The following is a 26,960-nucleotide window of genomic DNA, read 5'->3' on the forward strand; positions in this document are numbered from 1 at the left end:
TTACAATTATTATCTCATTTGATTCTCACAAAAACCCTGGGAGGTAGGTGCTGCTTCTATTTCCATTTTACAGTTAAGGAAACTGAGGCAGACAGAGGTTAAGTGACTTGCCCAGGGTCACACAGCGAGTGAGTGTCTGAGCCCGGATTTGAATTTAGGTCTTCCTCAGTATAAGTCCAGAGCTCTCTCCACGGCTCCACCTGGCTGCCCCTAATGAATGGCCTAATGGAGGAAAGTTAGACCATGGGCCCTAGTCCTGGCTCTGCTATTAACCTCCTACATGATCTTGGACAAGTCTGGGCTTTGGTTGCCCTGTCGGTGAAATGAGATGATCCCTAAGATCTCTTGAAATACTCACATGTTATGATTTTAAGGCAAGAGAGAAGAGGCCGCATAAGCAGCCAGGGCTGGTATTTGCTACAACGCCCTCGACCTTGGTAGTGAACTCTCAACGAGTTCCTCAAAAGATCTCTAATATTCTTTGCCAATCTAAAACCTTATGAACATCCCCATTTTACAGATCAGGAAACTGAGACCCAGAAAGGGAAAAGTGACTTCCCCCCAAGGCTTCCAATGCTTAGCACAGTACTTGCTGCAAAGTAGGAGTTTAATAAATGTATATTGAATTGAACTGTATTGAATTAAGGTCACAGAGTGAATTAGTAGAAAGACTGTAATACTTAAACATTTTCAGTGGCTCTCTAATGCTTCCAAGACAGTCCTTCCTGACTCCAAGGCCAGCCAGGCCTGCACCTACCATATCTCCATATCTCTCAGCAAATCCTCTCACTGGACGAAAGAAGTGTCCTGAGGTCTGAAGCAATGAGGAGGACTGTGCTTCTCTTCCTGCCATACACCTGCTGCCCACCCCTCACCCCGATCTGGAGCTTCAGTATCAGAAAGACCAATCCCCAGAGCGGTTTAGACTGCCGTGCCTGGAGGTTCTGGATTCTAATGACAATTTGTCCTCAAAGAGGAGCTGAAGAATTTCTTGGAAAGGGACTCAAAGGCAAATGGTACCAGGTTTGGAAAGGGCTCTTTGTCCTTGAATCACCTTGAATGAAGGAGAGGGCTCTTATGGGTAGGAAATGGTTGAGGTCTGAGGGAGGTAGGCCCAGGGACACAGGCATAGAGCCACCTATCCCTACTGTTGGGGGTTGCCAGTGGCCCTAAACTAGAGGGAAGGTGAAGGACTGATGGGCCCACCTGGCGATTTGGGCTTCCTCTTTTCTCAGCCACCAAAGCTCTCCAAACTAGACTGCCATAGCAGGTGGTTGTAAGAAGGAGAAAAGTCCCTTATGGGTAATTAATGAAGAGCTTGTGGGCAGGGCACAGGGGGATAAATTCCAATTAACCTCCAAAGTGCCAGCAACTTGGCCCCATGCCTAATGGCCAATGTGGACAGGAGGGACTCAAAGGTCCTTTATGTGGCAGAAAAGAAGGAAGAAACCCCAGATAATTACCACCTCCTGCTATACTAGGCTGGAATTCAGAGGTAACTAACCAGGGCCCATAATGCCTCCAGTCAGCATCCCTGCCTTCCTCTCAGACAAGTCATGGTCCAAGGGAAGAATACATGATTGGGGTCACTGCTTCCAGTGTAGACCTCCCTAATTGTGGGGTTTAAACGAGGCCTCCCTCTCCCCCAGTCCTCAACATCCTTGCAGCCTCAAGAAAACCTGGGTTCAAATTCCAACTCTGACACATATTGGCTCTGTGACCCTGGGCAAGTCACTTAACTTCTGCATGCCCCAGTCCCAAGTGTAAATTACAGAGAAGGCCATTGTCTGTGTGGGTGAGGAAGGTTCCTCTACGGGAGCTCCCCATGCTGATGAAAGCACAGAGAAAAATGGGCAAGATGGCATCTAAAAGATTCTTCCAGCTCAAACAATTAACGATCCTCAAAGCCAGAGGTTCCCTCTGCCTTCTGGGGCCTCCAGACACCTGCACACTTTTAAAAATTATGGAGAACCTCAATGAGCCTTTATTTCTGTGGGTTATATCCAGGGCTGTGTTGGAGTCAACTCATCCCAGCTCCTGAGAGGAACAAATCCAACCTCAGTTTATTATTTTGTTGATTGTCTAGCTAGGGGTGTGAAATAGTGAAAGAGAAAACAGGGATAATGCCAATTCGACTGAAAAGTAGTGTACACATTGTTTTTTGGAAAGCTATTTACCAGTACATCCCTGGTTATATTTATCAATATTTACTATAGTAGAAATTAAAATGGATAATTTTTTTTAAAAAATTATTTAAAATAATGGTAAGTCAATTACATATTAGCATAAATACCATTTTTGTGAAAAAATTCCTATATTTTCCAAAACAATAAAAAAATTTGGTGAGAATAGCATCATTTCACATATGTTTGCAAATCTCTTTAATGTCTATCTTAATAGAAGACAGCTGAATTCTCATATCTGCTTCTGCATTCATCCAATCTATTACAATAGGTAGTTTTAGCTGAAGTATATGGAGAAAACCTGGTCTTACACAGATATGTAGCTGGAAAAAGGTGTAGCTTAATAGGCAAGTAACATCTTCATATTATGGTGAAAATGGTTTTGACCCCTAGGTAGCCCTGAAAGGTTCTTGGGGACTCCCAGGGATCCTTGGAGCATGCTTTGAGATCTGCCGTTTTAAGCCCTTTTGGACCCACTTTGATTTCCTGGGGATATACTGGACAAGGACTAGCCCTGTCTTAGATGGGGAGAGAAAGGGGTTGTAACTTACCGCTGCAGGGAGGGCTGAAGGGCTCACACTCTCCTGATGCCTCAGGATCTGAAGCTCCCCCCTCTTTCTCTGATTGGCTGGCATCCTCGGCCTGATTGTCTTCTCCTTCCTCCATGTCACCAAGAGAACCTTTAAAAAGAAAACCAAGATGACGCTCATGCAGCTGTGGTGTTCCAAAGGATCCATACCCAATGCAGACCCAATGTTGTTCACTCTCACACCTGGCATCACTGGGGGAGCCTCTATTCCAACATGAAAACCGGGCATGGGAATAGATCACAAAGATCAAGCCCTTTTGGTCTGGAAAGAACAGTGCTGGCACAGGATGTAGTTAAAACTCATAGGAAGGAGAAGACATCCTAACTGACTGACTCCTGAATCCTAGAATGCCTGATGCTTTCCCAGCTAAAACCCAATCAAAGCAACCACTCAGCACAAATAACAGGAAGTGCTTCCTTATCGGACAGTATAGTACAGTGGGGAGAGCACTGGATTGAGAGGCAGGGGATCTGGATTCAAATTCTAGCTCTGCTATTAACTACATGTGTGACTTCGGACAAGTCACTGCTTCTCTGATGACCTCAGTTTCCTTATCTGTAAAATGAAGAGGATGGACCAGATAGATGGCTTCTAAGAGCCTACTGTGCGCCAGGCACTGTATCAGGTGACGGAGATACAAGGACAGAAATTGAAGGAAACAGGGATAGACTAGACAAAAGTTTAGATCAGTCTGTAGATGGTCAAGCTGTCATCATAAGTTACCAAAGAGAGCTAGAAGGCCTCAGGTCCTTTGTTGAATTTGTCAAAGGCTAAGAAGGTTGGGATGGGGAAAGTGACAGCAACAGCAGACATACATCATTTCCTTTGGCCCTTAAAACCACGAGGCGAGGTTGTAGGTGAGGTGACATCATTCCCATTTTTCAGATGAGGCAATTGAGGCCCAAAGAATTTAAGTGACTTGTCTAAGTGTTTGAAAGACGATTCAAACCTGATTCTGCCTGATACCAAGTGTAAAATTCTATCAAATGCACCACAGAGAAGGGGCCTGGCTGGTTAGTAACCATTCTGCTGCTGTCTAAACTTATCTATCTACTCCCCAAGGCAATCCTGGCCTCTGGGACTGAGTAGGAATGGAGGCAGGCTTCCAGCATGCAAAAAGGTCAGGAGAAGGGGAGGGGGAGTAAACTCTAAACCCTTGGGGAGATCTAAGCTACTTAGAAGGGCCCCAGAGCAGGCCCAGGCTAGGGATATGTACAAGAACTCACAGGTCTTAGCCTTAAAAACACACACACACACACACACACACACACACACACACACCTTTCTTTCTTTCTTTTTTTTTTTCAATTAACAAGCATGCATTTTTTCTTCTTCTCATCTCCCCTCCCTCAGTGAAAAAGAAAGAAAAGAAAAACAGAACCATTGTTAACAAACATGCAAGACAAATTCCCACACTGGTCACATCCAAAAATGTGTATTCCAAATACATATAGTCCTAGACTGCAAACACAAGGCATTTGCTGACTTGTATGTAGGCCAGCTGTTTCTGTGAGGAGGTGAAGACGATCATAGGCTTTAGAGCTGAAAAGGACCTCAGAGGTCAGCTGATTCAACCTGGGTGACTTGCCAAGGGTCCCCTGGGAAGCGGTGGCAGAGGCTGAATTAGCACCCTGGCCTTTCCATGTTGTACTTAATGCACATTTATGAAGGGCCTATGAAGGCTAAAGGGCTGTGCTGGGCACTAAGATGATACAGAGAAGAGTGATGTGCTCCCTGGCTTCACGGCACTTACAGTCTAGTAGAGAGATTAGATACGTGAGCAAATCGTGGTACAAATGAGAGAAACCACTGAAACAAGAGTCCCGGGTCTTGGGTTCTACTCCTAATTTCTTCCTAATCTCTTCCACTAACTAGATGTAGAATGAGAACAAGATGATCCCTAAAATCTCATGCTCCATAATCTTAAATAAGTGCAATTCAAGGCTGGATATAAATATCCCCCAAGAAACATTTAAATAATAAGACCTAGCATCTATATAGGGCTTTAGGGTTTACAAAGTGCTTTATAAATATTGCCTCATTTGAGCCTCACAACAACTCTGGTAAGGAGGTAGATGCTGTTATAATCTCCATTTTACAGTTGAGGAAACTGAGGTAGAGGTTAAGTGACTCGCCCAGGGTAACACAGTTAGGACGAGTCTGAGACTGGATCTGAACTCAGGTCTTCCTGGCTCTAGGCCCAGATTTTCACTGAGCTACCTAGATGCTATGGGAAGTCACAGAGTCTCAGCAGGCAGAGACCCCAAGGGTCATCTAACAGAATCTGTATAATGTCCCTCATATCATGAATCAGTCAGCCTGATGAGAGACACCAAAACCCCCATGGGATTTGGGTTCTGGTGCCTACGGAAGCACTCCCCAGCCTTAATGTCTCCAGTTATCTGATGGAGACAAACGAAACCTTTCGAACATTTACCAAAGAAATTAAAATCCCCACTTTGCTTTTTTAGAACACAGAAAAGAGAATTGGGGAGTGTCCGCAGAGTATATCCCAACTCTACAAAGGATGAACTGTGTCCGAGCATCCCAAGAGTTCCCATTTCTGACTGTTGCTTCTCCATTGGGCTAGGGAGTGGAACCGGTGGTAGCTTTGGTAGAGAGAGGACAATGAATGAATGAATAGCTCAGGACCATGTTATGTTATGTATAAAAAGGAGAATGATTCAGGTTAAATCTGACGTCATTTCACATCCTTCCCAGAGCTAAAGTTTAATGATTTTATGACACTATGTGCCCAATTTAATAATTAATATTAGGCTAATCTCCAACATTAGTCCAAAGCATTATCTAGTGTTCAACACGCATATAAACCTTTGCTTAAGGGGTGATTGAGTTATCAATTTCATGAATGTCTTTTTCATGATTTACCTGGTAAATTCAACGGCTTACGACTTAAGAAAAGAGTGGTTTTTTCTTGTGTGTGTTTGAACATATCATTCTTACACTGCGTAATGTTGGACATTTGTTGGTTAATGTTGGATATTAATCATTTTGAATACTAGTTGCAACTATATATGTGTGAGACTATAATGGGGTGAGAGCTATGTAGTACGGAAGGAGCATTGGTGATTTAACGAGTAGGTGAATGGTGAGTGTACCCGGTGTACTTCAACAAATATGGAAGTGTGTCAGAGTTGAAAAGATTGGGGAACACCAGTTTGTAAGCATGAACTGTACAGTACCAATAGAATGAAAAGCCAGTCATTAGTTAAGGATGTTAAATTATCTGGGGTATAGAATTTTCCTTGGGTTGAAACTGGGTTATTCCTCAGCGTGGACCAAGGCAACATGTATAGCCCCCTGGGGCGAATCACTTCCTTCCTAAGCATCTTTCTCCCCTCCCTTTCTTTTTTCCACCTTAATTTGCGGCAAGACAGGAATAATAATACTTCTCTGAGAAGTGCCCGCAGCTCCTTGGAGCAAAGAGCAAAGCAGGAATTATTAACAGTAACAAGTGGCAACAATACCGAGTTCTGCAGAGAATAATAATTATCTGCTTTGTTGAAGGCAGTCTCAGAGGGAATCTCCGCTCCCCTGATGGCCCAGGAAAGGTAGGAAGGGAGCTCATGGGAAAGACAGCACCTTCCCAGCTCTATTCCAGGAAGAGAGGACAATGCCTATGCCATTTGCCCCAACGAGAAAACCAAGGAAACCGGAGATAAATGCAGTTCACATACAAGCATTCCAGGCTGTGTCACACTAGGGTCCCTCATTGGTTTTCCATATCACTTCCTTGATTGGTCAAGACTTCCTCCCCTACTGACAAACATGTCTAATGGTTTCATTCCTTCCTTCAAAAAGATTCCTCTGTAACAACAGAAGAAAGAAGGAAAGCAGTGAGGACTCCAAAGAAAATGGCATACCTGTGTGATGGAGGCATTTGCAAGGCCACCCTGAAAGGTGTTGATTACAGTTTCCTCTTGCGATGCCTTCGATCCCACAACTGCCAATCCATGTGATGTTTACCATGACTTAACAGGTCTGAGTTTGCCTACAGTGACTGGTTATAGACAACCACCATTCACCTGCTGGCCTCTACCCAAATTACAGGCGTGGGGCTGAGGAGGAATTAATTAGCTGATGGTAAACATGACAAGTTGAGTTGTGCTCATTTGCAGGTTACTTTCCCAGAAGGCTTTGCCATTTCCCCATCCCCCAACTCATCAACCATGAATGACAAAAGGGAGAGGGATCCATGATGGAGAAAGTCTTGAAGAGAAGGTTTGGAAACCAGACGAATTCTGCTGGAAATTTAACCCACAAGTCAGAAAAGCCCAGGCCTCAAAGACAAAATATTTGGTAAACTTTAGAGTGCTATATAAATATAGGCTGTATTCCAAGGAAGAATGTCCATGCTGCCATTGTGAAAGGTAGGAACAGGGGCTGCTAGGTAGAGCATCTTGTCGAGCCATTCTGAAAGGCTCAAACCTGTGGGGACTCCTGGTGTTAATTCCACAATGGAGAGGATTTGCCAGCTAGAGCTCTAGTCCAGCTTTGCCCCTCACTGGGGGGGGGCGGGGGGTGTTGAGAGGATCATTTTGGGAAGCTGCCCAATTCTCTGAGCCTCAGTTTCCTCATCTGTAAAAATTAGGGAGTTAGGCTGGAAGATCCCTAATTATAGCAGCCCTATCCATAGCTATGTTCTTAGGAATGCAGCTGGAGAAAGAACAGCAGGGGTGGGTAGGAGGCTGGCCAGGGAGGAGAGAGCGAAAAAGCCACACAGTAAAAATGTCTCCGGACCTCAGCTGCTCTCTGACTCCAGGCATGGATATTTACGGGGGAGAACAAAGAGCCCTATAATCTACACAAAGCAGACAACAATAACCGTGAATAAAGAGGCTGCCCGAGAAGGAAAGGCAATTTATTCTAATTCTGCTAATTTCAGTTCCAGCACAATTAAAAAGACTCTGATAATGCCCAGAAACAATCGCCACCTAACAAATCGTTTCTCTCTCCGCAAATGAAACATCGTTAGGCTAATTTCTTCTTTCACGCCTTCTCGGCTCTTGGCTGCCTGATAAAATTAACTGGCTTTCTTCTCTCAGGCCTTCTCCCCAACCCCTAGCAAAGAGGGGTGGGGTCCCTGCTCCTGGATCTCCCTGCTCCCCGCCCCATCTCACAAGACTGGCCTCCATCCCCACCCAGATCGCACCTGGGCACCTGCCTGGCCTCTCAGTCCCCAGCTCCTGCTCGTGCTGACAGCTACTGGCATGTTCTTCCCCCTTACCCCCACCCCCTAGCTCTTTACTCACTCCTAATCCTTGGGGATTCCTAAGGAGGGTGGGAGTTTTGCTACCAGATCCTATCTTGTACCTTTTCCTCTGGTCCCAAGGATGCTGAGCAAGGCTAGGGGCATTTCAGAACGTAGCCCCTGCCTTCTCCCCACAGTCCCAACTACATCCCACCAGCTGGCGGCTCAATTCCCTACCCCCAAATCCTTTTGGAGACACTTTGTGAGAGTTTTCACTTCAGGAATTTTCCCCCATTTTGTGCCAGCTTGGGTAGACTTCAGCTCCCCAATCCAGTTTTTTTTTTCTGTTTCTCTGTCTCTCTGTCTGTCTCTGCCACATTCATGAGCGTGCGCGTGTGCACACACGCGCGCGCACACACACACACACAATAAAGCTGTCTCACTATCTACCTCATTTTTTTCTCCACATGGGAAGGTTTATTACTGAAACTCATAAACCACTCTACCACCCACTCCCCCTACCCCAGCCCCTTGCCAAAAGTTCTGCATGCACATCCTACAAGCCCTTTACTCAGTATTCCATGTTTTTCCTAAGTGTGTTAGCCCCACCTTCTCTTCAGCCTGGTCATTCTCAGCAATGGATGCACCATTTGGGGGAGGAAGGTACTTAATAACTTCTCATGATGCCCTAATAGGCAAGGGTCACCTTAAGTTATGAATGAACTCCTTCCTACCAACAGCACAGAGGAGATTCTCTCTGGTTCACCCTTCAGACTCAAAGAGCTGGATGGGAACTCAGAGTTCACCTAGTCCAATACTTACCTGAGCACTAACAAATTCCCTCTTTGGCATCCAAGACCCCTGGTCATTCAAGCTTTTCTTGAATACTTCCAGAGACAGGAAGTTCATTTCCCACTCAACAGAGAAACTAAGGCCAACATCACTCAACTATGGACTTAAGCATGATCAAGACAGCATAAGAGAGAGCAGAAAAGCCATCAAAACACAGCCTGAATCAGATTAAAGTGTGTCTAACAAAATAATAAAAGACACAATGCAGTAGATAGAATGCTGAGCCTGAGTCAAATCCAGCCTCAGACACTTACTAGCTGTGTGACCCTGGACAAGTCACTTAACCCTGTTTACCTCAGTTTCTCCATCTGTTAAATGAGTTGGAGAAGGAAATGGCAAACTACTTCAGCATCTTTGCCAAGAAAACCCCAAATAGGGTCACAAAGTCTTGAACATGACTGAAACGACTCAACCACCACCACCTAATGTGAATGTTTGGTTTTCTAAGTCAACATATAGCCTGTTTGAAGCTCTGTTTCTATTTGAGTTTGACACCACTGATGAGGCAGGCAGAAAGGACATTGGATCTGGAATCCAGAGCCCTGAGTTCAAGTTCTGAATCTCTTATTTACTAACTTGACTTTGGACAAGTCATTTCCCCTCTGAGCCCCTGCTTCCTCATCTGTAAATTGAAGACAGTTCCTACTTCACAGGAGTGTTATGAGGAAAGCATTTTGTCAGACTTGAATTAGTATGAGTTAGCATCACTGTTCTGGGCCTTGGGCCATCGTGACTACCAGAGAATCCTGACTATCCCTCATCTTTAGGCTTCTTTAGGGCTAAGCTCTGGCTTTCTCTGAGAGGATCGCTTCTACTGGGAGCATTAGCTCCTGATCTTCCTGCTCTAGGACACTTCAGGGAAACTGAGGAAGTGACACAGCAAATGCAGAGGTTAAGTCATAGGTTCACAAGATCACAGAAAGGGTCTTTAATGAGTAATGCATAGTGCCGTCTCTACCTCCTCCACAGCATGATGGACAGAACTCCCCAGGATCTGAGAACAGCGATTCTGGGCCAGGCTCACGCACCTTTAAACCAAGGGTTCTGTCTCTAGGAGGACCTCCAAGGTCAGGTCTTCTGGAGAAGTGTCTATACCCTGATGCCAATCTCGAGCATTAAAGACATGAACATCCTAAATATCCCCAGACCCCTTTTAGGGTCTGTCATTTAGAAATGTATCTAAACCTTTCTTGAAGATAAGACTCTAGTCTTTAGCATCTCTTAGGACAACGATTCTCCCAATGACAAGCAAGAGCTTAAAGGCTAAAAGTCACCCCAGAGATCATCTCAACTAATGGTGTCGAAGTCAAATAGAAACTAGGCCCCATGTTGACTTAGAAAACCACAAACTAACATTATCTATGTTGTATTGTATTTTTATTTATTTTTGTTAAACATTTTCCAGTGACATTTTCATCGGGTTTGGGCAGCCCTCCCAAGTTCTGCAGCAGTCAGTTTGATACCTCTGATCTAGACCAAGCCCTACCCTAAACATGAGTCTCTTCTGCAATTTTTTTTTTTTTGGAAGCAGTGAGTAAAAAGGTTATAAAGAGGATAGTTCAGGCTTGATATAAGGGGGGGAAACCCTTACAAAATTCGTAACAATTGGAGCTCTCCAACAGTAGAATCGTGGGGCATCAGAATATCTCAGTGAAGGTCTCTAATCCTGAAGACTGAAAAAGGTTTTCCTCTACAATCACGTATGGTATTGGACTAGATGGCAAATGGGGCCCTGAAATCCTGTGCTTCTTTGGTCTTTTAGCCCCTGGTTAAATACCTCCACCGATGGGAAAATTACTACCACTCAAGGCAACATACTGCTCTTGAAGAGGAATGCTCATGTTAGGAAATTCTTACCTAAACTGAACCAAAATTTACCTCCCTATAATCTACAGCTAGGGGGCACAATGGGTGGAACACTGGGCTTGGAACCAGGAAGACTCATCTTCATGAGTTCAAATCCAGCCTCAGACACTTACTAGCTGTGTGACCCTGGGCAAGTCACTTAACCCTGTTTGCCTTAGTTTCCTCATCTATCGAATGAATTGTAGAAGGAAATGGCAAACCACTCCAGGATCTTTGCCAAGAAAACCTCAAATATGGTCACAAAAAATCAGACACGACTGAAAAACAACAATTTACACCCATTGCCCCTTGTTCCGCCCTTTAGAGGCAAGCAAAATAAGTCTAAAATCTTCTTCCATAAGATAGCCCTGAACATGGCGCTTCATATGTGTGCTTTCTTTTTGACTATCACCTTTCCTATCCCCTTTCTCCCTCCCCAATTCCCTTCAATCTATAGGACACATGGGAAGATCATAAGATCATAGCAACCAACAGCCAACAATTCCATTGTTGCAGCAATTCCTATTTCTGCATTTTAAGGCTTACAAAACTCTTTCCCCATAATAACCAAAGTGAAGTAGGTAGTGAAAGTATTATCTTCCCATTTTGGAGATGAGGAAACTGAGGCTCAGAGAGGTTTCTTGACTTGCCCAAGCTCATACATAAGTCTCAGAGCCAGTACTTGAATCTAACAGAAGTGGTGTTAGAGCAAAGGCAGTCAAATTTGAAGTCCAAATGTCTTGGGTTCTAATTCTTGCTTTGCCATTTAATAGCTACATGACCTTGGGCAAGTAATGAAATCTCTGAATGTTGTTTTCTTCATCTATAAGACAAAAAGGTTGGATTCAATGTCCCCTAATGTCCCTTCCCAGCTCTAAATCTGGATTTCCCAGTTCAGCACTCTTTCTACTATGCTGTAAGATGGGCCAGGAAGGGGCTGGACCAATGATTTCATTGGCCCAGGGAAATCCTTCTGAAGAAACTCCTTCCACTGATGCAGAGGCAGCATAGCACAATGGGTATTGAGCTGTCTTGGATTCAAGTCCTGACTCGGGCATTTGACCCCAGGTAACTCTAAGACTCTGAGGTGTATACTCTGAAGTCCCCAAATCACAGGATTTGGAGATGGAGGGATGCTTAGAGATCTCTAAGGGTGGGTGGAGTCCAAAGTATTTCACTGAGGAGGAAACTGAGACCAGAGGTCACTCTTTGTGCTTAATAAATGAATGTTGACTGAAAGAATGGCCACAGGTACTTTCAAGCTGAGCTCCCACAGGCACAAGAATCCCTGTTCTTCTCCCTTACCACCTCTGCTCTGCCAAGAAGGAGACAGCTCAGCCTCCTCGGTCACCGGCGCTGGGTCTCCAGGCCAGTGGTGGGTGGGACAGAGAACGGTGCTGGACAGCAGCAGCAGCCAGTGGGCTGCTGGCTGTGGCCGCAGTGACGAGAGCGTCATTTCTCTGGGATTGCTGGAAGCCTGGCTCAGTTATCACCCCATGCAGGCTCCCTCTGCCAACCTGATCTGTCTATTCTTCATTAAGCAAATACGCTGAAATGGAAATGAAAACATAATAGCTATTTGATTTTGGGAGAGATATTTTGCATATTGGTTCAGTGCTGATAGTAGAATTTCATCAACTCCCTTTTTTCATGCTTTAAAACTGAATTACTAAGACAGCCTCTACAGAGGGGGATGAGCCAAAAAGCTCAGTTCCAAGACACTCTGCTTGGACGATTAACTATTCTCTCTCTCCCTCTCCCTCTCCTTTCTTGATAACAAGGCTGGCTTTTTTTTTTTTTTCAAATTACTGCGATTGTTAAAAACTCACATTGATCTCAGATGGTGGTGACAAAATTAACCCTGCTGGTCTGAGGAGCCTCGCCTGTACTGTTCCCCAGCTCCCCAAATCTCGCCCACCTCTCCCTGGGTGAGCTCACAAGCTCATGCTGCACGGGGCTGGGGCAAGACAATGCAGTGGGAGAGAAATGAGAAGGAGAATCAGGGTGGTTCCCAGGAGTGGATGAGAAATCAAGGGCTTTGTATCATCCGACATGGGCACTGGGGGAGTCATGGTGGGGAAGGGAGATGACGATCAGGTACTCAAAAGGGTATCCCAGGAAATATTTTGTTATTACCACCCAACTCAGCCCAACTCACCTCTTGCTCGGTCTCCCCATTTATGAAACAAGGGAGGTAAGGCTAGGTCCCTAGTGTCCTTCCTTGGTGGAGGAAGGGACAGGCTGGAGAGAATCCCATACACAGCCACACACACTAAAGCACTTCCCCATCGTTGTGTTATTTGATGCTCAAAACCACTGCCGGAGGTGGACAGGGCAAGGATTTTTGTTATTGATGTCTCTTCTGGTCCCCTCAATCCTCAAACTGCTCCTTTCTCTCCCCAGCTGCCTGGCATTCAACAACTCTGTATTTATTCTGAAGGCATTTATTCTGTAATTACTTTTTTATATATGTGCCATCTCCCCTTGGAGGTAGTACTCTATCCACTGAGCATCTCAAGCTGCAATCAGGAAGATCTGAGTTCAAATCCAGTCTCAGACATGTCCTTGCTGTGAGATCACGGGCAAGTCACTTCGCCTCTGTCTGCCTCTGTTTCTTCAGTTGTAAAATGAGGATAATAATAGTACCTACCTTGAGGGTAATCATATGGTTGTGAGGCTCAAATGAGATATTTATAACACACTTAGTATAGTGCCTGGCACATAGTAGGTGCTTAACAAATGCCTGTTCAACCTTACAAGTAGGGATTGTTTCATTCTTTATATCTGTATTCTCAGTGCTTAGCACAGTGCCTAGTATGCAATAGTCACTTAATAAATGCTTCTCTTCCTCCTCTCCCCTTCACGGCACCCCTGTAAGATGAGCTGTGCAAGTATCATCACCCCCATTTCACTGAGAAGGAAACTGAGGCTCAAAAGCAGCCCAACTCACTCACACACTCAGTTGTTGACTGGTGGAGGAAGGATTGGAACCCAGGTCTTCCGACTCCCAAGTCAGGGCTTTTCATGCCATACTGACACTGATGACATTTCCACCAAATTATGCAAAGCACTGGGATTGGGGTCGGGGGCAGGAGTACCAGCATGGATGGAACCATGAAATCATTGAGCATTGCCGCTATCATCTTCATTATTGGCGCCAGTAGCAGTGGCTGCATCGGCAGTTACGGCCCAAAGGGATTATTAGCTAGGGGGGCACAGTGCCAGCTCCTGCCCTGCTACTAAATTGCTATGGAAGGTCAGGCAAGTCATTCAGTCTCTGTCGGCCTCAGTTTCCCCAAGTGAGCGCGTTTGACTACACCGTATCCTCACTGTTTCCAAACTCCAGGGTGAGGTGTGTGTCCTCAAAACAGCCTGGTTACCTAAACCTTTGTTGAATCGATTTCTATTTCCAGCCTGTGCTGGAATCTCAATTTGCTCATTTGGAAAAGCAGAGGATGAGAGGCAACCCAGTGATGTAGTTAGAGAGCTGACCTCTGAGTCGAAAAACCTGGATTCAAATCCTGCCCCTGATACATACTGGCTGTGGGTCCCTGGGCAAGCCATTCTTCTTTTTTTTTTTTTTAAAAGGCAGTTGGGGTTAAGTGACTTGTCCAAGGTCACACAGCTAGTAAGTGTCAAGTGTTTGGTCTGAGGCCGGATTTGAACTCAGGTCCTCTTGACTTCAGGGCCAGTGCTCCATCCACTGTGCCACCTAGCTGCCCCTGGGCAAGCCATTTAAACACTGAGCACTCTAGGATACTCTCAATCTCAAAGTTCCAGAGAAGATGATGGGGGAACATAATAAGAGGGCATTTCTTCCCAGGGAGTTTTTTACACTGTTAATAGCCCTGATATAACACAATGCCTGGCACACAGTAGGCACTTAATACATGTTGATTGACTTGATTTGACTTGATTTCATAAATCTACAGATCTAGTTTTTAAAAATGGGGATAGTAATAAAATCATTCTTCAGAGTAATGAGTTCCAATCAACCCACCCACCAACTCTAAGTTATGTATACCACCCAATGGATGGGTTAAGTGGGACTTCCTTTAATGTTCTAAAATTTGCACAGAAGTCATAGTATTAAGGATTATTATCACAGGGAAGAGCCTTAAGAGAACATCTCATCTGGCTCTACCCCAATTCACAGATGAAGAAACGTGGACCAGAAAGATGAAATAACTCTCTCCAGCTTGGTGAAGGGAGGGAAAAGTTTAGTTCTACTACCAAACTATGAGTTTATAGGCATCAGCCTTCTTCCCTCTCAGCCTCCAACTTAAAAGACATCAGAGTCCTGGTTTTTTCAGCCTAGACAGAGAAGCATACATCTCCTTTGATTGCTCATTGATCAGAATTATAAGATCTGATAGCAAAAAGGGGACCTTAGGTCGTGGTCATCTTGTCCAACCCCCTCATTTTACAGACAGGGAAACTGAGGCCCCAAAAGAAGAGACTAAGCAGCAGGGCCAAGATTTGAACCCAGGTTCTTGGACTCCAGACTCAGTGGTCTTTTCCTTCACACCATGATGCCTATCAGGAAGAAATAGGCCTAAGAATTAAGTTCCTCCAAATCACATGGTAATCATTGGCAGAGCCAGGCTCCACAGTCAATTTTTCTTATTCTATACCTTACTTTCTTTCTCTGAGCCTCCTCTAGTTTGATTTTTGGAGAAAACCTTCACACACTGAATGAGAACTGAATTGGAAGCCAAGGGACCCAAGTTTTGCTCCTACTGCTGCTGCTGTTTGGTCATGGGGCAAAAGCCAATGTCCTTCTCTGGGCTTCAAGAGGCTTCTGTTGCAAAATAAGGATACAAAAAAATAGCTGATCTCTAAGGGCTCCTGGGGCTCTAATATTCTGTGACCCTAAGAGGGCCACAAGGTTGCCTTAAGTTGACCAATAAAAAGGAAAATGACAAATGCTAGAAAGGCTTTGGAAAAACAGGCATGCTAATGCATTGTTGGTGAAGCTGTAAGTTGGTTCAGCCCTTCTGGAAAGCAATAAGCCCCAAAAGTAACCAAACTGTGAGTGCTTTTTGACTCAGAGACCTCTTTTGATCCATTACAAGACCTGTACCCCAAAGAGATCAAGGAAAGAGGAAAAGGACCCATAGGTATAAACTTATTTATAGCAGCTCTTTTTTTTGTAGTAGCAAAGGAAACTAGGAAGGATACTGATCAGATGGGGAATAATTGAACAAATCATGGTATATGAATGTAATAGAATGCTATTGTCATAAGAAATGATGAAAGGGATGGCATTAGTGAAACCTGGGAAAATCTAAATGGACTGATGTAGTAAAGAGAACAGAACCAGAAGAATGATTTATATTCAACAATAATACTGTAAGAAAAAACAACATTGACAGGCTACAGAACTCTGATCAACGCAGTAACCAAACACGATTCTAGAGGATCAGGGAGTTAGCATGTTAGCCCAGCTCTTGACAGAGAAGTGATAGACTCAGGATACAAAGGCCATATATTTTTGGACATGGCCAATGATGGAATTTGCTTTGCATGACTATTCAAAACAATGTATTTGCTACAAATAATTCCTTCTTTTCTCTTTTAAAATGGGCAGGCAGACTTCAGAAAAACCTGGAAAGACTTGTATGGACTGATGCTGAGTGAAGTGAGCAGAGCCAAGAGAACATTGTACACAGTAACAGCCATGTTGTGCGATGACTGACCTTGATAGACTTAGCTCTTCTCAGCAAAGCAAGGATCTAAGACAACTCCAAAAGTCTCATGATGGAAAATGCTATCCACATCCAGAGAAAGAACTATGGAGTTTGAATGCAGATCGAAGCATACTATTTGCTCTTTTTTTTCTTCTATTTTGTTTTGTTTCCTGTTTCTTGTGGTTCCTCCTATTGTTTCTAATTCTTCCTTACAACATGACTAATGTGTAAATATGTTTAATAGGAATGTATATGTAAATCCTGTATCAGATTGTGTGCCATCTTGGGGAGGGAAGCTCGGAGGGAAGGAGAGAAAAATTTAAAACTCAAAAGCTTATGGAAGTAATTGTTGAAAACTAAAATTAAATTAATAAAAAAAAGAAAAAGAAAAAAAAAGAAAAAGGGCAGGGTAAAAGGGAGAGAAAATAGATTTTTATTCATTTTTTTTTGGAGGCAATGGGGGTTAAGTGGCTTGCCCAGGGTCACACAGCTAGATTTTTACTCATTTTAAAAGCATTGTCCTAGAAGGAATACGGAAGCTTAGAGTTTCCCCACCTCTGGAACTCTGGGAGCATAGTTCTCTTTACTATAAAACAGCCTCCCCTCTCCCCCAGTCACCTCCTTCTCCTCATTACATAAGTCTGAAGGTTTACAAAGTATCTTTCTCACAGCAATCCCACAAGGTAGAAAGGATAAGGGTTACTATCTCCATTTTACTGATAAGGAAGATGAGGCTCTGAGAAATGATGAATGACTTGCCCAGGGTCACACAAACCCAGGATTCAAACCCAGGTCGTCCTGACTCAGGCCAGTGCTCACTCCACTACCCAGTGTTCAACTCAAACAGAAACAGGCCCTACCCAAATCATATTGATTTAGAAAACCAGAAATTAACATGATCAATGTTGTATTATATTTTTATCTATTTTGTTAAACATATCCCAATTATATTTTACCCTGGTGGGTGGGTTTCCCTCCTGAGGGGCACCCCTGCCCTATATCACACCCTGCCTTGTTCAGCTAAGAATTCTCCTCCTGGACACAGCTGGACAAATCTGGTTTTCCACTGTCCTCTAACATTGTTAGTGATGCGCCCTCTCGGACTTTTTGGGTCCCTACCCCACACTGACTGGAGCTAGGGATTCCTCCCCTTTCCCGCCTGGTTCTGCTGAGCCACAGATTCAGGTTTGGTGTATCTCTACCTTTCCTCCCTCTTCCCTCCCCCCCTTTTTCTTAAAGAGACACTTTAAGGGAAGAACCAGAAAATAAAATTGGCGGGCTGACATCATTGCTTTCAGGCTGGGGAGAGTGGACAGTGATCCCTGGTACATCATGGAAACACCCACTCGGAGAATGACAGGCTCCTCTTTAGCAATCTACATTTCCCCAGGAACCTAATTAGGACCTTGGAAGCCCATTCATTCATTCTGAGCTCTGGGGATTAGGGCTAGGAGGAAGGAGGGAGAGAAGGGAAAGAAAGATGGGGAGTGAAGAGGGGGTAGGGGCACAAAGGCCCGGGGAAGACAGCAGGTGCTGTTCTTTAGTGGGTCCCCACAGCCCACAGCTGCCCAGGAGATACCCCCTTCTCAGGGAAGCTAAGCCTTGAGGAGGGTGAGGATGAGAGAGAGGGAGCTTGGGGATGGGCCTACCCAACAGGAGGCCAGGAGAGGGAAGGAGGAGGAAAGGGAGGGAGGAGGAAAGGGCCAGGGTAATTCTCTCCACCCCAGGGTCAGCAAAAGGATTATTTCTGTAGGTAATGATTTGATCATTTCACTCAAATTAAACTTCTATCAGCATCTGAACAATAACCCTTTTCTTACGCTGTCTGGCCTGGCCACTGAAGTGAAAAGGGGTGGGGAGGAGGCCTTTTTTTCCTCCAGTCTGCCAAGACAGAGACCCTGGGCTCTCCAAAGCAGGCCTGCAGACGAGAGCTAAGAGATAAGGGGCCTCGATAACAGCCGAAAAATAGCAACAGATTCGAACTTTCCCACCAGTTCAGAGATCAGAGGCAGAAGCCATTGGGATATAGCAAACGGCCACCTGGTTCCCTACCTTTGCTGACAGGGACATGGGGCACGAAAGAAAATGGGGTGGGGGGGGAAGGAGAGAAAGAAGAAAGGGAAAGATGGGGAAGCAGGGAAGCAGAAAGAAAAGGAGGGAGGTGGGAAGAGAGAAAAGAAGGGAAGGGGGAGAGAGGGAGGAGGGAACAAGAGGGAAGGAGAGAAGAAAGGAAGAGAGGGAGATGGGGATGAGGAGAGAAAGGAGGGGAATGATGGGGAGAAGCCTTCTCCACCCAAGGAAGAGCATTGCTAATTTCAGACACCAGAAGAAGTAGGAAGGAGGTAAGACATTGAGGAGGAACGGAAAGAGAAGGGTGGGGAGGACAGGGCATCAAAACCTCGATTTTGGGGTTAGGGCTCGGCTGTGTGTGTGGGAGGGGGGTCATTGAGTCCCGATCCCTCTTTTTAACAGATGAGAAAAATGAGGCCAACAGAAAGCGGCCGGCTGGCCTAGGGTCATGAAGAGTGCCCCGTTCCTGCAGGGCTTTCCTCTCTGGCCCACTCCCTGTCCTTGGGGGAAGACTCCTGTAAATTCTCCAGGAGATCTGAGCTGGTGGCTTAGGGCGTGACCCTTTCCAGGGGTCCTTGCATTTTCTTAAGCTGGAAGAGCCCTTCCTCCTCCAAGTGGAAGGAAGGTCTAACTTCACACCTGGGGGAAAGGCAAGTCGAGGTACTACTCCAAGGTGTTCCTGCTGTTATAATCAGATAGGGGAGTTTATAAACATGAGCTGCTGCTCCAGACTCCCACCCTGCTAAACCGAAGGAGTGGCAAAGGCCAGACCATCGCATGGTCATGTCACAAACCCAGGCCTTCAAGTTCTGGTTTCCCAGAAATAAGCAGTTCACTGGCCTTAGGGTCAAAGGACCTGGGTTCAAATCCTGCCTCTATCACTGACAACCTATGTGACCTCAGGCAAATCATTTAATTGAATTTTTCTCATTTATAAAATGAAGTATTTGGACTAAAAGACCTCAAAGGTCCCTTCCACATCTAAGTATATGGTCCTTGTGTTTTGTCCTAAACAAGAGGCCCTAGGTAATCCTTTTCCTTTCCACCTTTCAGAGGATTGCTATACCTTCTTGTGAAATTCCATTGGAAAACAAAGCCAGTAAGATGCTTTGGGTCGGCAGTGTGCCCTTGGGCAAGTCATTTGCCCTTGACCAGCCTTGTTTCCTCATCTGTCAAATGAGGGATATGGGCCAGATGATCCCTAGGGTCCCTTCCAGGCTCTGAAAAATCTATGGCCCCATCCTAGAGGATTCAGAAATGCTGTTTGTCCAGGGTAGATTCTGAGGCGGGTGGTCTGGGAGTCCAGCCTTCCACACTTAGAAATAATAACACTGTTATACTCAAAACAGGAGAGAAATTCTCCACCTGAAACCCCTCTGTCCTCAAAGGCCAGGTAATCCAGACTTTAAGGTGAGCGGCAGGAAACCCACCAGATTCTGGGCCCATCAAGCCGGGGCCCTTGATCTAGCCATCAAACCCAGACTATCAGAGCCAGAAGAGCTCCTGGAGGGCCCAGCCCCCTCGTTTTACAGAAGGAGAAACTGGGGCCAAAAGGTCGAGATTTGATACAAGCACCATCAGGCCTGAGCCTCTTTTCTACCAACTCTGCTGGGCTGGATAAGTACCCTGCCAGATTCATTAGCTGAGAAATAGTATCAGTGAATGTCCTTGAAACATTAGCAAAGGAACTAGGAGGAGGAAAAAGAAGTGCAGAAGCTCTAGTCAGTCACCCCTCCAGTCTCTTGGGGGCCCAGCTTTGACCTGGTGGAGAGGAATGGGGCACAATCACTTCCTCCCCCCACCCAGAGCCAATCTTCCCCGGTGAATGAGCTTCCTGATGAAGGAGGATGCTTGATTCCCAGGCAGGTAGTTGTGGTGACAGATGAAGTCCACTGGGGGCCCTGGATGTAGGACACAGCATGGAAGCTGCTTCTTGGAAATATATCAAGCCAGAGCTGAATGGAGAGAAAACTCTCATCTTCTTGTTCCCTGAGCTTGGAAGCAATAATTCCTCAGGGGTCCTGCTTGAAGAGTGAGCAATCAGAATCAGAGAGAATTAGAGCCAGAAGGTCCCCCATCTCACAGATAAGGAAACTGAGCCTCTGACATGGGAATTGACTTGTCCAGGGTCACATGGCATGGGAGTGGAAGAGCCAGGGCTAGCACCCAGGTCTAAGAATGGCCTTTCCACTCAGCAGCCCTCAGTATTACAATCAATCAAGTATCTGTGGAACACTTATAATTAAGTTTGTAATATCAAAGAAGATCCGAGGGATAACAGATGGCCAGCTGGAGAACCAGGATGGTATTCATGAAAGATGGAAAGAACCCAGAGGAAGATGTCCAGTGCAGTGGGTAGCTATGGAGAGAGGGCTGGACCTGCAGGCAGAAAAGCCCTAGGTTCACATCCAAGCTTAGGCATTTACTAGTTGTGTGATCCTAGGCAACTCAACCTCTATCTGCCTCAGTTTCCTCATCTATAAAATGAGGATACCAATAGTACCTACCCCTCAAGATTGCTGTAAGGATCAAATGAGATATTTATTAAAAATGCTTAGTGTAGTGCATGGCACATAGTAGGTACTAAATAAACGCTTATTTCATTTCTTCTTCCTCCTCCTCATCATCATCATAATCATCATCATCATCAATCTCCATAATTAATGGAAAGACCAAGACAAGAATCAGGATTTCCACTGATGGAAATGAGATCATGTATGGAAAGCCGTTAGCAAAAGTTATGATGCTATATAAATGTGAGCTAGCTTCATCATTATTGTTATTATTGTTGTTACTATTTTCCACTATATGGGACCAGCTTGGGTCATTCTTCCCTTTACTCACCTGCTGCTTTTCTGAGGCTCGAGCACCCTCCGCTCCTTCACCTTTCCTTACTCCCCCCACCCCTTCTCACTCCCCTCCCCACCTTCCTCGGATGGATTTCCAGTTCTGAAACCACAATTAAATCAAAGCCTCCATTGCTAATAGAATGGATGTAACCATCTACTCCCTTATTGCTCTACTCCCCATTCCTGTGACTTTCTAAATCAAAATGCTCCTTCCTAGCCACCCCTCTCCTACATGTGCTCTCTGCCCCTTCTAGAATGTAAGCCCCTTGAGGGCAGGGACTGATTTTGGGTTTGGCACAAATAAATGCCTTTTCGTTCTTTCATTATTACTATTAGCCACACTGATGAAATCAGGGATCCACTGAAATCTTGTGGCATAGCTAAATCTGAGATTTGGTTATTATCTGAAGCTATAACTAAGTGAATTGAAAATTTATTCATGTTTATAAATGCCACACATGATCGATAGCATATGAACAATGAATAATAACACCTAACATATATACAGTAAGTGCTTAAGAAATGCTTGGTGACTGATAAGCAGCACTTTAAGATCTGCTATTTTATCTAAATCTAAATTAGATAAATTACATAAAATTTGATCCTTACAACAACTCTGAGATAGATGCTATTATTATCCATACTTTACAAGTAAGGAAACTGAGGCTAGCAGACATTAAGTAACTTGCCCAGGGCCACGTAGATAATAAGTATCAGAGGCAAGATTTGAACTCTGGGCTTAGTATGACCAGGTACAGTCCTTTATCCACAATATTTCCTAATCAAGAGGTAAGTTCAAGGCAGGGTGAGAAAGAACATGGTGGAATGGAAAGATTGCCTAGGAGAAGGGAGACTTGGGTTTGGGCGTAGGGTGGCCCAGGAGAAAGGCAGGGTTGTTGAGGCAAGACTGGCCAGAGCAGGTAAGGAGGCTGGCTGGAGGGCAGGGTTGTGTTGGGGACTAGTAGGATATCTCTCTGGAAAACTAACCCAAGATTCACTCGGGGTGCTCCCCTCAGCCTTAGAGAGAGACCATCATTTCTTAGGAAGGGTCAACCCCACAGAATATCCAGGTGGGGACAAGTCCCCAGCCTGAACCTGGTCCAGAGGCAATAGGAGGGAGGGCCCAAGGTACCATGAGGGAGTTAACAAAGCCAGAGTCCCCAGATACATCCAGCTGGGGAGAAAGTGATAACGCCTTTCTTCTTCAGTCTCTCTGGTTTCCTTCAGACTCTTATCCAGCCTCTGACCCTGAATTCATCTTGAAAGCTTGTAAAGAAGGGGCAGAAGAAGGGGGCTGGAGGGGAGCTACTGAGGGGCCCTAGGCAGGGGGGAGACCTTTCTGGTTCTAGGGCATTAGCCCATCATTCACGTTATCTCGTTGGCTGCAACTGGAAGTGGGGAGGGAGGGCTCCTGCCCCTGATCAGGGTTTAAAGTCTCTTCCAGGGGCTTGGTGAAAAGCTGGCTGAAATATCCCCCTCCTAATCATGAGGTACAAACCCCATTTCTCCTCCCTTAGTTACCCCAGTAACTCCAGTGCAGATGCCTCAGGAATGACACAAGCAAGTTACCTGATAATTTCTTCATCATTCAATGTGTAAACCCAGGGTTGGGGGCCCAGGGCTAAGAAGTGGGGAAAATCCACCTGTAGAAACAACTGGATGAGTTGTTAGCCTCCAGTCACTCTGCTAAACATCTACCCTCTAATAGCTGCCTATACCACAAAAGAGGATGTTGGGGAGATAGTCTGCTGTTATGAGTGATGGTGTCCTACCCAATAGACTAGAAGCAGGAAGAAGGGGAAGGGGAAGAGAAAGAGGGAGGGAAGGAGGAAGGAAGGAAGAAAGGAGGAAGGAAGGAAGGAAGAAAGAAAGAAGGAAGAAAGGAAGGAAGGAAGGAAGGAAGGAAGGAAGGAAAGAAATGATTGCTCACATTCACGAGGCCTTGCGACCTCAACCAGGAAGAAGACCTGGGTTCAGTTCTCACTACTGACACACACTGACCAAGTCACTTCCCCTCTCCATGTTCTAGGCCACCCTTTAAGACTAGAAATTTCAGGGAAGGTGTTGACCTGTGGTTGGTCATTGGTTCTAGAAGTTCCATTCACACCTGTCCTCCAAGCCTGGAATTTTCTCCCTCCACATCTTGGCTTCCATCAAATCAAGAAGCCTTTCCCAATCCCCTTAAGGCTGGGGCTTTCTCTCCAATTGCTTATCTCCAATCCAGCCCTTTGCATATTATCTCCCCAACTAGCCCATGAGCTCCTCCAGGGCAATGACACAGGGCCTGACACCTGGTAGGTGCTTAATAAATGCTTGTTCCCTGATTGATGGACAAATCCCAGGCCTAATCTCTATCACAGTTGTTTAGAGTTTTGAAATGTAGCAAGCCTATGAGGCAGGCATTACAGTGGCTGGTAAGTGACTGAAACAGGTCTTGGGGGATGAGCCCCAGCTCAGGACAGGAGGTCTCCTTGTCCTTCTCACTCCCCTTTCAGATCTCTCCGTATTTTTGGCATTCCTACTGATCTCCATGTCTTCTCCGCCATTGAAATAGAAGCCCCTTTAGGGCAGGAACCTTCTTCACTTTTTTCTTTGTATTTCTAGGGCTTAACACAGTGCCTGACACATAGTAGGCCCTTAACAAAATGATTGATTAATTGGACTGTTGTAAGAGGTCTCCACCCTTCTTGTATCTCCCATCTCCCTTCACAGTTACCAAATAGATTCCCAAAGCAGATACAGCTGTCACCCCCTCCTCAAAAGTTGCCCTGGTAACCACTGGGGATGCTTCAGCTGGTGGATGCCGGCCTTTCCACAGTCCCTAACCATTAGGCAACACCCTTCTGCCCCATTCTGTTGTCCCTTAAAGATACAAGTTTCCTCATGTAAAGTTTGAAATTCCTTTGAAAATAGATAAGGGTTCATAGAATTTAAATGTTTGTGGAAAGTAGGCCAGGTTGGGACTGTAATCTTGTTGCAGGCCTATGTAGACTGTGGAAGGGCATGACCAGGGATGTGCTGTGTAGGGTAATATCACTCCTACAGCATGAACGGGGGTAGCTGGGATACAAGTGATGAGGGCACTGCAGCAACCCAGGCAAGAGCTATGCTACCTCACTTTTCTCCGCTATAAAATGGGGATAACAGCACCTACCTCCCAGGGTGGTTGTTAGGATCAAACGAGATATGTTGAAAGCACATTGCAAATCTTGAAGCACCATGTAAGTGTGATGATTATTCTCACTTTTATATAATTCAATTCAATTCCAGAAGCATTCATTAAGCATCTACCATGTTCGAGGCGTCATGGTAAGTTCGGAAGAAACAGGCAAAAATGAAACAGACCCTGCCCTCAGGGGGCTTACAGTCTGGTAAGGAAGGTAAAACCTGGACAAATAGCTCTAATCCGAGGTAGGCTTCAAAAGTGTTAGAAGGTGCAGCCAAAGTGACTGGGGAGTTCAGAGGAGGGAGTGACCCCCGAAGCTAGAGGTAGCAGGAAGCCTTCATGGATGAGATGCCAAGCTGGGACAAATGTTAGACCACGTAGAAGTAGCTTAGGGGGACTGGGGTAAGAGACAGCTGGATATTCCTTTTTATAAGTGGATATATTTTTTAATGCTCCCAAATCCCACTTTCCCTACCTTGGGCTGATTTATTTTGTGATAAGTCAAGTTGCCTGAGTCACGATGGAAGATGAAAGCCCTCACTGGAAAATGTCAAGGTGTACAGAAGCCAGCTCCTATCTGCTAAAGAGCTGATTATTAAATTTTCAGTGTGACTATTTACACCTTGGCTACTATTGCAAATCAAGACGTGATTTATTTATTTTTGATTGTCTAGACTTAATAAAGTGATGGAGAAAATGTTTCTAAAGCAGATTAAACTTAAAAGTATATCATGCATTTTTCTCCCTGGAGAACTGATTGTTAAAAATACTTATCTGCACTTAGTAGCTATGTGACCCTGGGCAAGTCACTTAATCCTGGCTGCCTCACCAAAAAGAAAAAAAAAATATTATTTACCTGCACACCCCTAACAGTAATGCACACAGGTGGTAATTTTCAAACCTTTCCCAGGATGCAGATGTATCCCTCGTCCCAGGTTAAAGGAGAGGGTCACTGCGACCTAGGCGTTGAAGGAAAGGTAGGAATGGCCATACTAAGCCAGTGGGCTGAGGCATTGCAAGCAGAGGGAATGGCCCGACAAAGGGATAGAAGTGAGAAAGTGTGGGGGTGTGTAGGGAATGGGCTGGAGTGCCAGCTTAGAGGAATACTGGTACATAAAGCAGGAAAGACAGACTCGAGATACGTTATGGGGGCAAGGCAGAATAAAAGAAAGGGCATTGGGCTTGGGGTCAGGAGACAGAAGTTCGAATCCTGACCCTGATATTTAATAGTTCTGAGACTTGGTTTCTTCTTCCACAAGATGGGGATAATAATAAGTATACTATGCAGAAATGCCTTGTGCGATAGGTGCTTAATATTTGATATTTTTTAAAAAATTAATCCTTGTTGATTGGTGATTACATATTTCATAGAGTGGTTTTGAGGAGGGTGCTTTGTAAACCTTTAAGCACTATCCAATAGAACATAAGAACGTGTTCCAGCTCCATAATTTCCATGGTGTCTAGCACAAGGTAGGAAGGAAGGAAATAAAACTGGAGGGAGGAGAAAGAAGGGAAAATGGAAAGAAGGAAAGAAAGGAAATAAGAAATGAGAGGAAGGAAAGAAAGAAGGGGAAACTGCAGGAGGAAAAGGAAGAAGGAAAGAAGGAACTAAGGGAGGGAAGGAGGGAGAAAGGAAAGAAAGTAGGAAAGGAGGGAGGAAAGGAGGAACTTTTTAAGTACCTACTATGAACCAGATTCAAGATTCTTGGGAGCTTGGGAAAGGTAAGGTCCAGAAGCCTCTAGTCTGCCCCTTCCAGTTTTCCCCCTTCTCTAGGGATCTATCTCATTCCCAAAGCTGAGGAGGAGCTGGGCTGGCCCTGGCTAGGCGAAATAGACAAAAATGGCCCCTAACAGAGTCTACAGCAAGAAGAGAAGGCAGAGAAGGAAACAGGGGAGGAAGGAGACTGGAATTTTAGACCAGAGCTCTTCACCTGCTCTGCACTGAAAGGGGGCCCAAGCAAAGAGCTCCCCAGTTTAGGAGGTCACGATGAAAATACAAAGACAACAAAGCAATGGAAAAATACTGAAACCTTTACGATGAAAGGGAAAGTGAGCCAGGTTCAAGGTCTAAAAAAGGAGGAAGGTTTTCGATCTTCCCAGCCCAAAGCTCAGGTCCTCCAGGATCAGACAAGGCCTCTCTGGGCTCCTGGCTTCTGTCTCCTCTTCTTCCTCACCTACCAACACAGGCAGCATGGGACCCAAAGGCAGCTACTGTCCTGCGGTCCCTGGAGGGAAGGGTGGGAAAGAGTTCTATCTGGGTTGCCTGAGAACCTGGGCTTCCTCAAGGGACTAAGGAAAGAGATCAGTGTGTGTTTCCAGGACTGAGACTCATCAGGAAGCATAGGGAGGTCAGGAAATAAGGCAAGATGGAGTATGGGGAGGAGGGTACTGGCCTAAGAGTCTGGAGATGGGCTTGGGTTCCAGTGCCAACTCTTAGGCTGCTTACCCTCTCCAGGGCCTCAGTTTCCCAATCAATAATAGTAATACCCTAGTGTTCATAGAC

The 26,960-nt window shown here is 45.3% G+C and overlaps 1 protein-coding gene across 1 annotated transcript in view; it reads right to left on the reverse strand.

Moving 5' to 3' along the window:
- The window catches only part of ZFPM1 (zinc finger protein, FOG family member 1), a 196,091-nt gene that overhangs the window by 115,851 nt on the left and 53,280 nt on the right, over positions 1 to 26,960 (reverse strand). Inside the window, exon 2 of the mRNA XM_027847467.1 lies at positions 2,735 to 2,863. Coding sequence (XP_027703268.1) covers positions 2,735 to 2,863 — 129 coding nt within the window. The remainder of the gene's footprint in view (positions 1 to 2,734; positions 2,864 to 26,960) is intronic.

Source organism: Vombatus ursinus, unplaced genomic scaffold (genome assembly GCF_900497805.2).
Source record: "Vombatus ursinus unplaced genomic scaffold, bare-nosed wombat genome assembly UNPS02005286.1, whole genome shotgun sequence".
NCBI lineage: Eukaryota > Metazoa > Chordata > Mammalia > Diprotodontia > Vombatidae > Vombatus > Vombatus ursinus.